The sequence below is a fragment of the Melanostigma gelatinosum genome, assembly GCF_949748355.1.
Source record: "Melanostigma gelatinosum genome assembly, chromosome: 10".
Classification (NCBI taxonomy): domain Eukaryota; kingdom Metazoa; phylum Chordata; class Actinopteri; order Perciformes; family Zoarcidae; genus Melanostigma; species Melanostigma gelatinosum.
Window position 1 is genome coordinate 26504322 of NC_136643.1, and position 15128 is coordinate 26519449.

The following is a 15128-nucleotide window of genomic DNA, read 5'->3' on the forward strand; positions in this document are numbered from 1 at the left end:
ACACAAAGACTACAAAGAGACACAAAGACTACAAACACACACAATGACTACAAACACACACAAAGACTACAAACACACATAAAGACTACAAACACACACAAAGACTACAAACACACACAAAGACTACAAACACACACAATGACTACAAACACACACAAAGACTACAAACACACACAAAGACTACAAACACACACAAAGACTACAAACACACATAAAGACTACAAACACACACAAAGACTACAAACACACACAATGACTACAAACACACACAAAGACTACAAACACACACAAAGACTACAAACACACACAAAGACTACAAACACACACAATGACTACAAACACACACAAAGACTACAAACACACACAAAGACTACAAACACACACAAAGACTACAAACACACACAAAGACTACAAACACACACAAAGACTACAAACACACACAAAGACTACAAACACACACAATGACTACAAACACACACAAAGACTACAAACACACACAAAGACTACAAACACACACAATGACTACAAACACACACAAAGACTACAAACACACACAAAGACTACAAACACACACAAAGACTACAAACACACACAAAGACTACAAACACACACAAAGACTACAAACACACACAAAGACTACAAACACACACAAAGACTACAAACACACACAATGACTACAAACACACACAATGACTACAAACACACACAATGACTACAAACACACACAATGACTACAAACACACACAATGACTACAAACACACACGATGACTACAAACACACACAAAGACTACAAACACACACAAAGACTACAAACACACACAAAGACTACAAACACACACAAAGACTACAAACACACACAAAGACTACAAACACACACAAAGACTACAAACACACACAAAGACTACAAACACACACAAAGACTACAAACACACACAATGACTACAAACACACACAAAGACTACAAACACACACAAAGACTACAAACACACACAATGACTACAAACACACACAAAGACTACAAACACACACAAAGACTACAAACACACACAAAGACTACAAACACACACAAAGACTACAAACACACACAAAGACTACAAACACACACAAAGACTACAAACACACACAAAGACTACAAACACACACAAAGACTACAAACACACACAATGACTACAAACACACACAAAGACTACAAACACACACAAAGACTACAAACACACACAAAGACTACAAACACACACAAAGACTACAAACACACACAAAGACTACAAACACACACAAAGACTACAAAGAGACACAAAGACTACAAAGAGACACGAACACCTCTCACTGTCTCCGGGGTGGATCCCTTTGAACGCGTCGTAATGATGATGAAACAGAAATAGAAGCAGCAGACTAAAGAAGCGAGCTGAGATATGTGAACACTGGACGGAATGAACACTGATGTCGGGCTCAGTGATCAGACAGGAGACAGGAGACAGGAGACAGGAGACAGGAGACAGGCGACAGGAGACAGGAGACAGGAGACAGGAGACAGGAGGGACACGCTGTGAAGGTGCAACCTGTAAATGACCTGATGTGTAATAGATTACTCAGATCCTGTGACATCATCACGTGGGAGCAGCTGACATGATGTGAACAGCGTTGTTTGTAGTGGAGGTGGTGATAACTGTGATTAATCATGAATACATCTGTTCAGAGATATTTATTAATAAACCTGTTGAAGACATGAAGACATGAACGAGTGAATCAGAGCATCATGTAGTTCCCACCAGTCCACTAGAGGGCAGCACCGCTCTACTCATGACGACAACACAACTTATTAAACCAAACACAGGCATGAATCCGCTCTCCGGCAGCAGACCGGATGTAGAACAGCAGACCGGATGTAGAACAGCAGACCGGATGTAGAAGGGTTATTGAAGTCGAGATGTTTCTGTTGCTGCTGGAACTTTAAACTCGCTGCTCAGCCCGCGTAGATGATGAATGATTTATAGAACTGATTATTTATTTGATTACTTTATTGTGCTTAAGTTGTGACAGTTTATTGTACTTTGTTATTTTATCAGATCACTTATTTCAATGTATTTAAGTTGAAATATAATTTTTCTATTATTTCATTTATAATTGATTGTAGTTTTTAAATCTATTTAATGTAATTGTTATAGTCTTGCAGTGATCTGTGTTAAATAGTTTAGTATTTCTGTAGATGTGAAGCACTAAACTGTGCTTCATAAATAAAGTGTTATTGATTCATATCAGTCCATGTGGACAAAATAATAGACTTGAACATTTCTGTCTTCATGAGAGGATGAGGAGGAAGAGGAAGAAGACGATTAAAAGCTTCATGTTGTGGGTTCTTTGTTCTATGAATCATTGAACTGCACAAAAACAATGAACAAGAAACACTAAAATATGGAATAAAGCTCCGTCTGAAGAATCGTTAACATTAATATAAAGGTCACAGACTCACTGCCAATGCTTTTATTTTGTAGTTTCCTCATCAGCCGTTTTTAATATGTACAATAAAAACATTGGTTTTAAATGAAAACAACGTTTAGATGTCAACATGAAACTTCACCGGTTGATTGTTTCCGTGTTACAAATTTTCTGAAAATGTTATGTTTACATATGCAAATGAGGCGTTATGTAATGTAACTTCTGGTGATTTTAGGAGAAATCTACAGACGTAAATTAACAAAATAATAAAATCAATGTTTTATTTCCTCGAGTCTGAAAGAAGACGTGTTGTGTAAAATATTACATGACGTGTATGTTCCTCTCCTGATAGCTTCTGTTGTTTAAAAAACTTTATTTTGATGAAACTAAATAGTTTCATCGTCCCGAACAACTGAACTACAACACTCCTCCGGGATTCATATTGACATGAAACAAGCAAACTGTACATTCAGCCTCATGATCTGTATCATCTCTATTATCGATATAATCTGTGTGATCGATATAATCTGTGTGATCGATATGATCTATATAATCGATATAATCTGTGTGATCGATATAATCTGTGTGATCGATATGATCTGTGTGATCGATATGATCTATAATATAGATCATATAGATCACAGAGATTATATCGATCATATAGATTCTATATGATCGATAGAATCTATATGATCGATATCTCTGTGATCGATATAATCTCTGTGATCGATATAATCTGTGTGATCGATATGATCTCTGATCTATATCATCGATACAAGCCACCAGGTCTCCACGCAGCCGTGTTTGGAGCCACAGTTCCGGTTGATTGCTGGATAACAAAGCTCGGTGAGCGGAGGAAACACGGTGTGAATATGAACTAGTGCCGCTGCGCCGCTCGGTCCACAAACTGCAGGTTGATGGGTTTCGCCGGGCAGAGCAGAGTTCTGGTGATCGGCGTCACCTCGGTGCCGGCCGGATCCGGCCTCACCTCGTAGTGTTTCATCAGCTGTGGGAATGAAGGAAGAAGCACGTTGATTGACATGACGCAGCGCACGTTGAGAGTTCACGACTAGCGTCCGTCAGCACGTCACGGCCGCGGGTTCTGGGTGAGAAGCCAGACGACACATTTGTGCTCCGTGCTCCGGTTCCACGCGTCACACTAACAATTTACAAAATCAAGTCAATACGGCTCTCTGAAAATATGACATTTATTCTGCATCTTCAAAATATATATATTTTTATTTTTCCTTTTTGAAGGAAAATAATAAATAAACATAACTGACATTTTATAAAGATAAATAAATAAAAAGAATAAAGAAATATACAGAACAAAGTTGACCACTTTATATGCAAACAAATATATATATTTAAATATATTCATTCATTCATACAGAAATAAATGAACACGCAGATGTGAACATGCTTATAATCATTTTCACATCATCATTTGTGTCTGAATTGTGATTGAGTCCTCTCTAAACAGTCCACATTCATAGTCGTATTCTTCTCAGCGTTATTCATTCGTATGTCCCTCCTGGGACTCCGTACTTCAGGCCGCGTGGCGTCATGTTAAACATCGTGTTTTGCAGAAGTGTGCAGAAGGAATCTGCTGAGATTATTTCTTACTCTGAGCAGCAGAAGTGAGCGATACCAGAGCTCAGCAGCGAGACGTTCTTACCCTCGACAGGAGGAGGTACATCTCCAGCTCGGCCACCCGTCTCCCCAGACACGCCCGGACCCCAAAACCGAACGGCACCGACCCGAACGGGTGGTGCCTGGACCTCTCCCCGGCCCCTCGGAGCCAGCGCTGAGGCAGGAAGGAGTGGGCGTCGGGGAAGATGTTCTCGTCATAGGACACGGCGTAGTGGCACAGGTGGAACAGCGTCTGTGGGATTCAAACGTGCACATACGTCCACACTGACAGTCGGTACTGATGAGAGAGCACCAGCGAGGATCAAAAGGTCATCGTGGAGTTTTCTCACGTTTTTGGGGAAAAGATGATCTCCAACCACGATCTCATTGTCAACGGTCACTCGAGCGTTTCCTGGAACCACCGGATACAACCTGGTGACCACAGAACAGAGTCAGAGAGAAACAGGATCCACTGAAGGAACGCCACTGATGCAAGACTCCACCGCCTCCCTGAGACACCACAACACCAGCTCAGAGTCCTGAGGAGCAGAATACAACGACCTCATGTCTGTTACGCGCTTTGCTTCTTGGATGAATTAAACAAACAATGTGTTGGATGAAACAAAAAAACACAAAGGTTGAATAGAGCAACCAGAACTCTCCGGCTCTGTCATGTTTCTAGCGTGTGCTTCTTTGTATCTCGCTGTCTGACCTTTTTACCTCGTTGTTCTAATCTTCTAGTGACGTCTGTCGCCAACTATCCGATACAAACATGATGAAACTTGCTGTTTTCAGTTTGTCGATGGTTTCTGTCCCTGAGCAGACGTCAACCTCCGGTTCTTTAGAGTGAAGGAAAGCTTCACGTGTTAAAGCTGCATTCTCTCTAGTGTCCACCAGGGGGCGACTCCTCTGGTTGTATAGAAGTCTATAGAAAATGACTCTACTTCTCTCTTGATTTATTACCTCAGTAAACATTGTAAACATGAGTTTATGTCTCAATCTCTAGTTTCAAGTCTTCTTCAATACAGCATGATGTTCATTTAGTACATTATGGTCCATTTAGAGCAGGGGTGCCCAATACGTCGATCGCGATCGACCGGTCGATCGCGGAGGTAGTGCGAGTAGATCGCATGCCATTCAAAAAAAGTTAGATGTCCTCATGGCATTTGCCACTTGATTTTCGAACACACGGGTCACCACGTATGCGCGGTCAACCGCGCGAGCTACTGCAAAACTCCGGCGAGCTAATTAGTCAGCCTTCCAATTTATTTCCACTAAAGAAGCTACATCTGCAGCGCCATGATTTGGGAAACGTCCAAAACCTTGCGTCAGAACTGGAGACGCAACGGAAGGCGTGTGCGTAACTTGACAGTGCGCGCTACACAGAGCAGATTGACAAGTGTCTGTCAGGGTTTGACAAACGCTTTCCAGACTTTGCTTTACTCGAGCCAGTTGCTACACTTATGTGCTGCACATTTCGGGAAGATATTGAGGTTGATTCACTCGCATCAAAAATTGCAACATTGTTTCACCTGAACTCGTCTGGAGTGGAGGATGAGATTCTGACACTGAAGTCCAGGGCTCATGGACAGTTTCCTCACAGAGGAAAAGTATCCAAACATGAGGAAATGTGATCCCTTTTTGACTGAATTATTCAGCTCTACTCATTTATGTGAGTCAGCCTTTTCCCACATGAAGAACATTAAGTCCATACACCGTTCCACCATGACTGATGATCATTTGAAGTCTGCTTGAGGCGGATACCAGCAGCTACTGTCAGGACTATGCAACTCTGGCCAATCCCATTCAGTGCAAGTCATCAGAGTAAGGGAACGACCAAAATATACAGAATATATGTATATGTATATATATAAATAGATATTCAGCATTTTTAATGTAGGTAGATCATTTTGACTTGGTCATTTTAAAAGTAGCTCGCAAGCCGAAAAAGTGTGGGCACCCCTGATTTAGAGTCACACAGACCATAAAGCAGGGGATGCTTTAGGGCGGGGCTACTGTGATTGACAGGTCTCTACCAGAGACGTGTACGGCGTCTCTACGTCACTCCTCAGTCCATGTGTGGTCACTTCCTGTTCACCAATCTCACAAAACCAAGATGGCGACAGGAAAAATGCCGTACTCGAGGCTTCAAAACATCCAACAACAAACGAGAGTCGTCATGACGACTACGTCCACTTCTTTATACAATATGTCCCTAAAAGTATGAATAATTAATAATGTGTTTATTAGTGAGCTTTAGAGGTGCTGCTGGACAGAGCTAGGCTAGCTGTGTTAGCGTATCTATGTTCCCCAATGTCCTCTAAATATGACATTGAAGAGACATTCATGCTCTCAGTAAAACACATCATGTTCATTCCTCTGGGTCGATTTGTCCCAACATGGACATTGATTTGGTCCTTTCAGCCAAACCTGCGTCTCCGGCATCCTGTCAATGAAATCTATCGATGAAGACAGAACGTCTCTGACCGAAGCGTCTCTCTGATGATGGCCTTCAGGTACGGCATCTGATGGATGTCTTCGCTGTTTGGCACCTTGTCTCCGGGACAAACGCTCATCACTTCCTGGTATAACTGCTCTTGGATCTCCGGCTGCTTCGCCAAGTTGTACAGAGACCAGGAGATGGTGTTGGAGGTCTGCGACAGAGACGAGGACACGCTGTTATCTTCCGTCAGTGAGGTGATGCTCGCCGAGCGATGCGTGACACAGAGAACAACGACATGTGATGCCTAACCTCTACGGAACTGCTCTTTCAACATTTATATGACTGTATTCTTGATGTGAAGCACAATTTAAGGTGAAATAATCATGGATGAATCACTGAAAGGCCCTCCGGGGGAGAGGCCCAGGGGCCCAAAGTGTCAGGGGCCCCCGGCCTTTACCTACAAGATGACCAGAAAGAGACACGGAAACACTGCAAAGACACACGAAGCAGCAGCGCCGCTACAAAGAGACAGAAGATAACCACAAAGAGACACAAACACTCGAGAAAAAGACACAAAACGAGGTCAAAAAGGCGAAAGAGCCAAAGACAAGTCACCGTGTCGACTCCGGCCAGCAGCAGCTCGGTGATGCTGCCCAGGATCTCCGTGACCGTCATCTGTTCGTCGAGCAGCAGGTGAGTCAGGTACGCTCCCTCCAAGCTCTGGTCCAGGTGCACCTTCTCCTGGATCTCCTCCATCTTCTGCTGCACCAGCTCTTCAGCTACGAGACACCAGAGACACCAGAGACAGGTTCATCACGGGACAACCAGCACTCCACCCTCTGGCCCACTAGATGGCGAAATAGAAGCACGTTCTCCTGATGAGGAGCGGAAGAGGTGAACTGTGTGACTGTGAGGGAGTCACTAGAGTCCAGAGACCTTGAAAGGTTTGATAAAGCCAGCGGCCTTGAAGCTGAGCTTCAGTAACCTTTTGTGACAACAGTCAGAGACGGGGAGCGGCAGAGGACACGAAGACCACCAGAGCTCCTGGAACCTGGTCCACAGAACAAGAATGTAATACTTTCATCCTCACTGGTACTGTAGAGGTGCAGCTGATTGAACACAGCGCTACCTGCTGCTGCTGGTCAGCGTTCCCCCTTCAGTGACACAACCAGAGCACACGTGTGTCTCATGCCAGTTACAGTTGAACTGTGATAACAAATAAAGCCACCGCAACGAAGGAGTGGATTACATTTATCTTAAAATCTAAAATGTATCGACTTGAAATGATGAAGACATTTGTAGAACATAATGTCAGCTTCACTTCTAGCTAAGCTAGCTAAGCTAGCTAACAGTACATGTACAGTACAGGTACATGTACAGTACATGTACAGGTACATGTACAGGTACATGTACATGTACATGTACATGTACATGTACATGTACATGTACATGTACATGTACTGTACATGTACTGTACATGTACAGTACAGTACTGTACATGTACATGTACATGTACATGTACAGTACTGTACTGTACATGTACATGTACAGTACTGTACTGTACATGTACAGTACATGTACAGTACTGTACATGTACAGGTACATGTACATGTACATGTACATGTACAGTACATGTACAGGTACATGTACTGTACATGTACTGTACATGTACAGGTACATGTACTGTACATGTACAGTACATGTACAGTACTGTACATGTACATGTACATGTACAGTACTGTACTGTACATGTACATGTACATGTACAGTACAGTACTGTACTGTACATGTACATGTACATGTACAGTACAGTACTGTACATGTACATGTACATGTACATGTACAGTACTGTACTGTACATGTACAGTACATGTACCTGTACATGTACTGTACATGTACATGTACATGTACATGTACATGTACATGTACAGTACTGTACATGTACTGTACATGTACAGTACAGTACTGTACATGTACATGTACATGTACATGTACATGTACAGTACTGTACATGTACTGTACATGTACATGTACATGTACATGTACATGTACAGTACAGTACTGTACATGTACATGTACATGTACAGTACTGTACATGTACTGTACATGTACATGTACATGTACATGTACATGTACATGTACATGTACAGTACTGTACATGTACCTGTACATGTACATGTACATGTACATGTACATGTACAGTACAGTACTGTACATGTACATGTACATGTACAGTACTGTACATGTACTGTACATGTACAGTACATGTACCTGTACATGTACAGTACATGTACAGTACATGTACCTGTACATGTACAGTACAGGTACATGTACAGTACATGTACAGGTACATGTACAGGTACATGTACAGGTACATGTACTGTACATGTACAGGTACATGTACTGTACATGTACTGTACATGTACAGGTACATGTACTGTACATGTACAGTACATGTACAGTACTGTACATGTACATGTACATGTACAGTACTGTACTGTACATGTACATGTACATGTACATGTACATGTACAGTACATGTACAGTACTGTACATGTACATGTACATGTACATGTACATGTACATGTACAGTACTGTACTGTACATGTACAGTACATGTACAGTACTGTACATGTACATGTACATGTACATGTACATGTACAGTACATGTACAGGTACATGTACTGTACATGTACAGTACAGTACTGTACATGTACATGTACATGTACATGTACAGTACTGTACTGTACATGTACATGTACATGTACAGTACAGTACTGTACAGGTACATGTACATGTACAGTACTGTACATGTACTGTACATGTACAGTACATGTACCTGTACATGTACAGTACATGTACAGTACATGTACCTGTACATGTACTGTACATGTACATGTACATGTACATGTACATGTACATGTACAGTACTGTACATGTACTGTACATGTACAGTACAGTACTGTACATGTACATGTACATGTACAGTACAGTACTGTACATGTACATGTACATGTACATGTACAGTACTGTACTGTACATGTACAGTACATGTACAGTACATGTACAGTACATGTACATGTACATGTACATGTACATGTACATGTACATGTACATGTACAGTACTGTACATGTACATGTACAGTACATGTACAGTACTGTACATGTACATGTACATGTACATGTACATGTACATGTACAGTACTGTACTGTACATGTACAGTACATGTACAGTACATGTACATGTACATGTACATGTACATGTACTGTACATGTACTGTACATGTACAGTACAGTACTGTACATGTACATGTACATGTACATGTACAGTACTGTACTGTACATGTACATGTACATGTACATGTACATGTACTGTACATGTACATGTACATGTACATGTACTGTACATGTACTGTACATGTACAGTACAGTACATGTACATGTACATGTACATGTACATGTACATGTACTGTACATGTACTGTACATGTACATGTACATGTACATGTAATGTACATGTACATGTACATGTACATGTACATGTACATGTACAGTACTGTACATGTACATGTACATGTAATGTACATGTACTGTACATGTACATGTACATGTACATGTACATGTACATGTACATGTACATGTACAGTACATGTACAGTACTGTACATGTACATGTACATGTACATGTACATGTACATGTACAGTACTGTACTGTACATGTACAGTACAGTGCGTGACATTAAACTGAACCCTCGTTCTGTAACCGAACGTGCTGAAGCGAGCCGCTCACCGACTTTGAAGAGATGGTCCCAGGCCGCCACGAACTGCCTCCAGAAGGGAAGGTAGGGCCACACGGACTTGGGGAAGAGGACGACGACGTGAGACAGACGGAACATCTCCCCCACGGAGAAGATGAACTTCTGGGTTTCCTCGGGCACCACCTCCTTCATGCAGCCCATCCGGGTCTCAAACAACACGGAGCAGATCCCTAAATCCACAAGGAACCGTCATCATCATCATTATTAGTATTAGTATTATTAAGAGGCTGCAGAAACCAGGAGGTCTCCATAGAACGTCTGTTCTGAGCACAAACATGAAACTGGACAGAAGGATTCATGACGTTAACCTGAGGAGTGATTGTTGAACACGTCTTTAATAAACATCAGGACTTCTGCCTTCTTATTCCTCCTCTTGCTACAAACATCAATGACTTGCATTATATATACATACGTTTGTATAAGTTATATGAAAAAAGGTGTATATATATATATATATGTGTAAAAATGTATATAAATAACAGATACATGCTTGTGTTATCCTTCTGTCTTTATACACATCTACATCTACATGTCACATGTATCTACATGTGACATGTAGATACATGTCACATGTATCTACATGTGACATGTATCTACATGTGACGTGTATCTACATGTGACGTGGATCTACATGTGACATATTCCTTTACTTACTTAGATCTCTTTCTGCTTCTATAGATATATAAGACAAACTGTAATGAACAGCCTTCTCTCCAGCGATTACTAAATGACTGAATGAAATGATAACAGCGTGACGGTTAAAGGATCAGAGTTCATGTGGTAAAGCTTCAGGATGGTCCGGTCGATATCTTATCAGCGGACTCTGGTTGTGATCCTCTGCTGCAGAGAACGTGCCGTTGAGAACCTCCAGCTTTACACTCAACCTTCACGTAGAATTCATATTCTATCGTAATATAACGGAGAAATGGGACTTTCTGCATAATAAGTCCTTTTACTTTTGATACTTTCAGTGCATTTTTCTGATGAAACTTCACTGCTTGTTGCTTTAGTAGCATTTCTGAAAATAGGAGTTTTAACTTTTTAAATATATTTATTTATTTATTCAGATACAAATTTTCTTCTTCTGGTTCTAATGGGGACATTCTTCTTCTACTGGTTCTAATCGGAATGTTCTTCTTCTACTGGTTCTAATCGGGACGTTCTTCTTCTACTGGTTCTAATCGGAATGTTCTTCTTCTACTGGTTCTAATCGGGACGTTCTTCTTCTACTGGTTCTAATCGGGACGTTCTTCTTCTACTGGTTCTAATCGGGACGTTCTTCTTCTACTGGTTCTAATCGGGACGTTCTTCTTCTACTGGTTCTAATCGGGACGTTCTTCTTCTACTGGTTCTAATCGGAATGTTCTTCTTCTACTGGTTCTAATCGGGACGTTCTTCTTCTACTGGTTCTAATCGGGACGTTCTTCTTCTACTGGTTCTAATCGGGACGTTCTTCTTCTTCTGGTTCTAATGGGGACATTCTTCTTCTACTGGTTCTAATCGGGACGTTCTTCTTCTACTGGTTCTAATCGGGACGTTCTTCTTCTACTGGTTCTAATCGGGACGTTCTTCTTCTACTGGTTCTAATCGGGACATTCTTCTTCTACTGGTTCTAATCGAAATGTTCTTCTTCTACTGGTTCTAATCGGAATGTTCTTCTTCTACTGGTTCTAATCGGGACGTTCTTCTTCTACTGGTTGTAATCGGGACGTTCTTCTTCTACTGGTTCTAATCGGGACGTTCTTCTTCTACTTGTTCTAATCGGGACATTCTTCTTCTACTGGTTCTAATCGGGACGTTCTTCTTCTTCTGGTTCTAATGGGGACATTCTTCTTCTACTCGTTCTAATCGGGACGTTCTTCTTCTACTCGTTCTAGTCAGGACGTTCTTCTTCTACTCGTTCTAGTCAGGACGTTCTTCTTCTACTGGTTCTAATGGGGACATTCTTCTTCTACTGGTTCTAATGGGGACATTCTTCTTCTACCGGTTCTAATGGGGACGTTCTTCTTCTACTGGTTCTAATGGGGACATTCTTCTTCTACCGGTTCTAATGGGGATGTTCTTCTTCTACCGGTTCTAATGGGGACATTCTTCTTCTACCGGTTCTAATCGGGACGTTCTTCTTCTACTCGTTCTAATCGGGACGTTCTTCTTCTACCGGTTATAATGGGGACATTCTTCTTCTACCGGTTCTAATGGGGACATTCTTCTTCCACCGGTTCTAATGGGGACATTCTTCTTCTACCGGTTCTAATCGGGACATTTGGTTTGTTTGTTCTCGGCTGACCTTCGAAGGCGAACTTGTAGAGCTCTGCCGTGAGGTCGTTGACCATCACGCCGCCGCTGCTTTCCCTCAGCCGGCTCACTCGGAGGACGAAGTCGCTCACCACCTCGTTGACCGTGTTGGTGTACGACGACACGTGTTTGGGCTTCAACATCCGAGGATTCAGGATGCTGCGGATCCGCTGCCACTTCACCCCCATCCTACAAAACCACGAGCAACAACACTCACTCTCAAGCATGAAGCACAGACACGCTGCTGCCTTTTTAAATCCTCCAAAATAACATTCGTCATCACCACAATCTGTGACAACAGACATCTGTGAAATCAAAATATCTAAATCCAATCATAGAATGTGACATTTCATTTGAAGAGCTGTCGTATAAATGTCTCAACAGATGCTGTAAAGAGTAACGGAAGCTGTGAGACGACTTAAAGCAACAGTCACGAGACAGAACTTCAGGATGTTTATTCAAAGAGGAGAGAGAACAAATGTCAACAGTTCAGTGAGAAGAGGAGGCGGAGCCTCAACTTTACAGTGTTGGTCTCAGCTCAATGTATGAACAGATTCCTTTCTTTGTCATGATTGATGACATCATAACTGTGTTGTTCGGCACTAAAGACATGTTCTAGTTCTCTCTACTTCTACTCATGGTGGCTCTGTTGATAGAGGAGCAGGAGGAGGGCCCTAGCAGCTAACGCTAACCATTTATTCGTCCATCCAACGTATCCTCATACAAACTTTGTATGAATGTAATGTAATGTAATGTAATGTAATGTTTGATATCTACCGCAGTTACTCCTCATTTTTAGTGTTTTCCCATAAAAGTCCAGCAACACGGGTCACTTTCTGCTCGTTACATGAAAACAGCCTTTTCAAAATAAAACTCAGTCTTCACAGGAAACGACCTGTTTAATAAAAGATGGTGAAATACTTGGTGTAGTTTTAGTGCTTTTGGACCGAGATGTGATGTTCTTACGGCAAAGACCGACACATTAAACCAGCAGAAAACAACAAGCTGATTCTGAAGACTCACTCGGTCAGCGGCCCCTGGGCTTGGTTCCGGAGCTCTCTGTAGCTCCTCCAGTGGGGCATGTCGGACCGGACCGGGAACCTCCCCTCCTGCCTCAGAACCTGCTCGATGAGATCGGCGCTGGCCACGTTCACCACGACCAGAGGGCCGTACGTCGACTTCCACAGAGGCCCGTAGATCCGGCTGTGCTCGATCTGTCAGTCACAAGACAATTATTATTATTAATAACGCGTCAGGCCACGATCGGCTTAAAGGGCCAGTTCACTCAAACCACAGACCACTACATGGATCACGAACGTCCAGGAAACGTGAGCGTGCTCAAGATTGATCTGCTCCGTTTATTGCAACGAGACATTTCTGATTTTATGTTCATTTCATTTAGTTGTTTCATTCTGCAGGGAAAGCACACAAATAAAACTAATAGCAGCAGTTAGTTAGTAGCTAATCTCCATTAGTTATCTCTCTTTTGACTTTAAAGGTAAACCATTTTATTACATTAAATATTGGTTCAATATACAAGACTATGTTCTCATTGCACAGCTCCTGTCTTCCTCAGTTGCTTTTATCCAATCAGAGCTTTTATCCAATCAGATCTCACCTCTGTGTCTCTAGGTAGAACAGAGGCCTGCAGACTCTCACCTGCAGCCAGTGCAGATTAAAGTACATGGGGAGGACGATATTGTTGATTTTCGCAGTGTTCAACCAATCAGATCTTTAGTTTGACATGTTGGGCGTATTCTTTGACGTGTCAGCGCCTGCTCGTATTCATAACTTGTCTCTGGAGTGGATACAACTCAAAATGTGCAACATCTTACTGTTTATAGCTCACATATTTGATATTCTTTATTTTGTTTTACAGAATGAAGGCTGTGTTGTATTTTCTGCATCGACGATAAAGAGATTCTGTTCTTTTCCATTTCTACTCTGTTGACTGTTGACAACATGTTCTGGTTCAGAAGCTCGTGTCCCTGTTTAAGACGTCACGTTTCACGCACGCACACACGCACGTTATCTCCTAGCTGTAAGAGACTGTGGGTGACCTGCTCCTTTACAGATATGATCTCTGGTTGGACTGCAATTGGAATATAGGTCAGTTGCAACACAAACAACATTCCTCTGACTCACTTGCAACTGCTGCGTCCTTTCGAAATATCCCTTCACGAAGAGCCAGTTCAGGGTGCTGAGGAAGCTCGGCCCCCCCAACTGCTCCATGGTCTTCAGCGGGCTGCCGGGGCGCAGCACGGTGGAGCCGCCGGTGGAGGACGCGTGTCGGTCTCCATAACGTCCAGGACTCGGTCCCGCGGTCAGTCTGAGGCCGACGCTCACCGCGGTCCTCCTGAGCATGTTGACCGGGGAAACGGTCCGTTAGTCTGCGGAGTCTGGTCTGAGCAGGTCCCGGTCTGTCTGATGATGATGATGATGAGATGATGAAGCTGCAGGTTCACAGCAGAGCGCGTATAAGTCCAGCCTCTGAGACAAGCTGGC

At 42.4% G+C, this 15128-nt stretch overlaps 1 protein-coding gene across 1 annotated transcript; it reads right to left on the reverse strand.

Moving 5' to 3' along the window:
• Positions 1 to 2498: 2498 nt before the first annotated feature.
• Positions 2499 to 15036, reverse strand: cyp27a3 (cytochrome P450 family 27 subfamily A member 3). Its single transcript, XM_079277194.1, has 9 exons — positions 14769 to 15036; positions 13647 to 13837; positions 12616 to 12812; positions 10301 to 10498; positions 7128 to 7291; positions 6557 to 6723; positions 4420 to 4501; positions 4116 to 4322; positions 2499 to 3443 (listed from the first exon to the last, which is right to left on the reverse strand). Exons 1-9 carry the CDS (start codon positions 14985 to 14987, stop codon positions 3315 to 3317), a joined length of 1554 nt encoding a protein of 517 aa, XP_079133320.1. The 5' UTR covers positions 14988 to 15036; the 3' UTR covers positions 2499 to 3314.
• Positions 15037 to 15128: the final 92 nt, after the last annotated feature.

What these genes read in the sequence shown, in the direction of transcription:
- cyp27a3 (XM_079277194.1), bottom strand. Translation starts at nt 14,987, where the DNA reads ATGCTCAGGAGGACCGCGGTGAGCGTCGGCCTCAGACTGACCGCGGGA. An exon ending in GGACCATCTCTTCAAAGTCG is followed by an intron (nt 7,292 to 10,300) that starts GTGAGCGGCTCG and finishes GGTGTCTCGTAG; the next exon opens with CTGAAGAGCTGGTGCAGCAG. An exon ending in TGTACCTCCTCCTGTCGAGG is followed by an intron (nt 3,444 to 4,115) that starts GTAAGAACGTCT and finishes TCATTCCCACAG; the next exon opens with CTGATGAAACACTACGAGGT.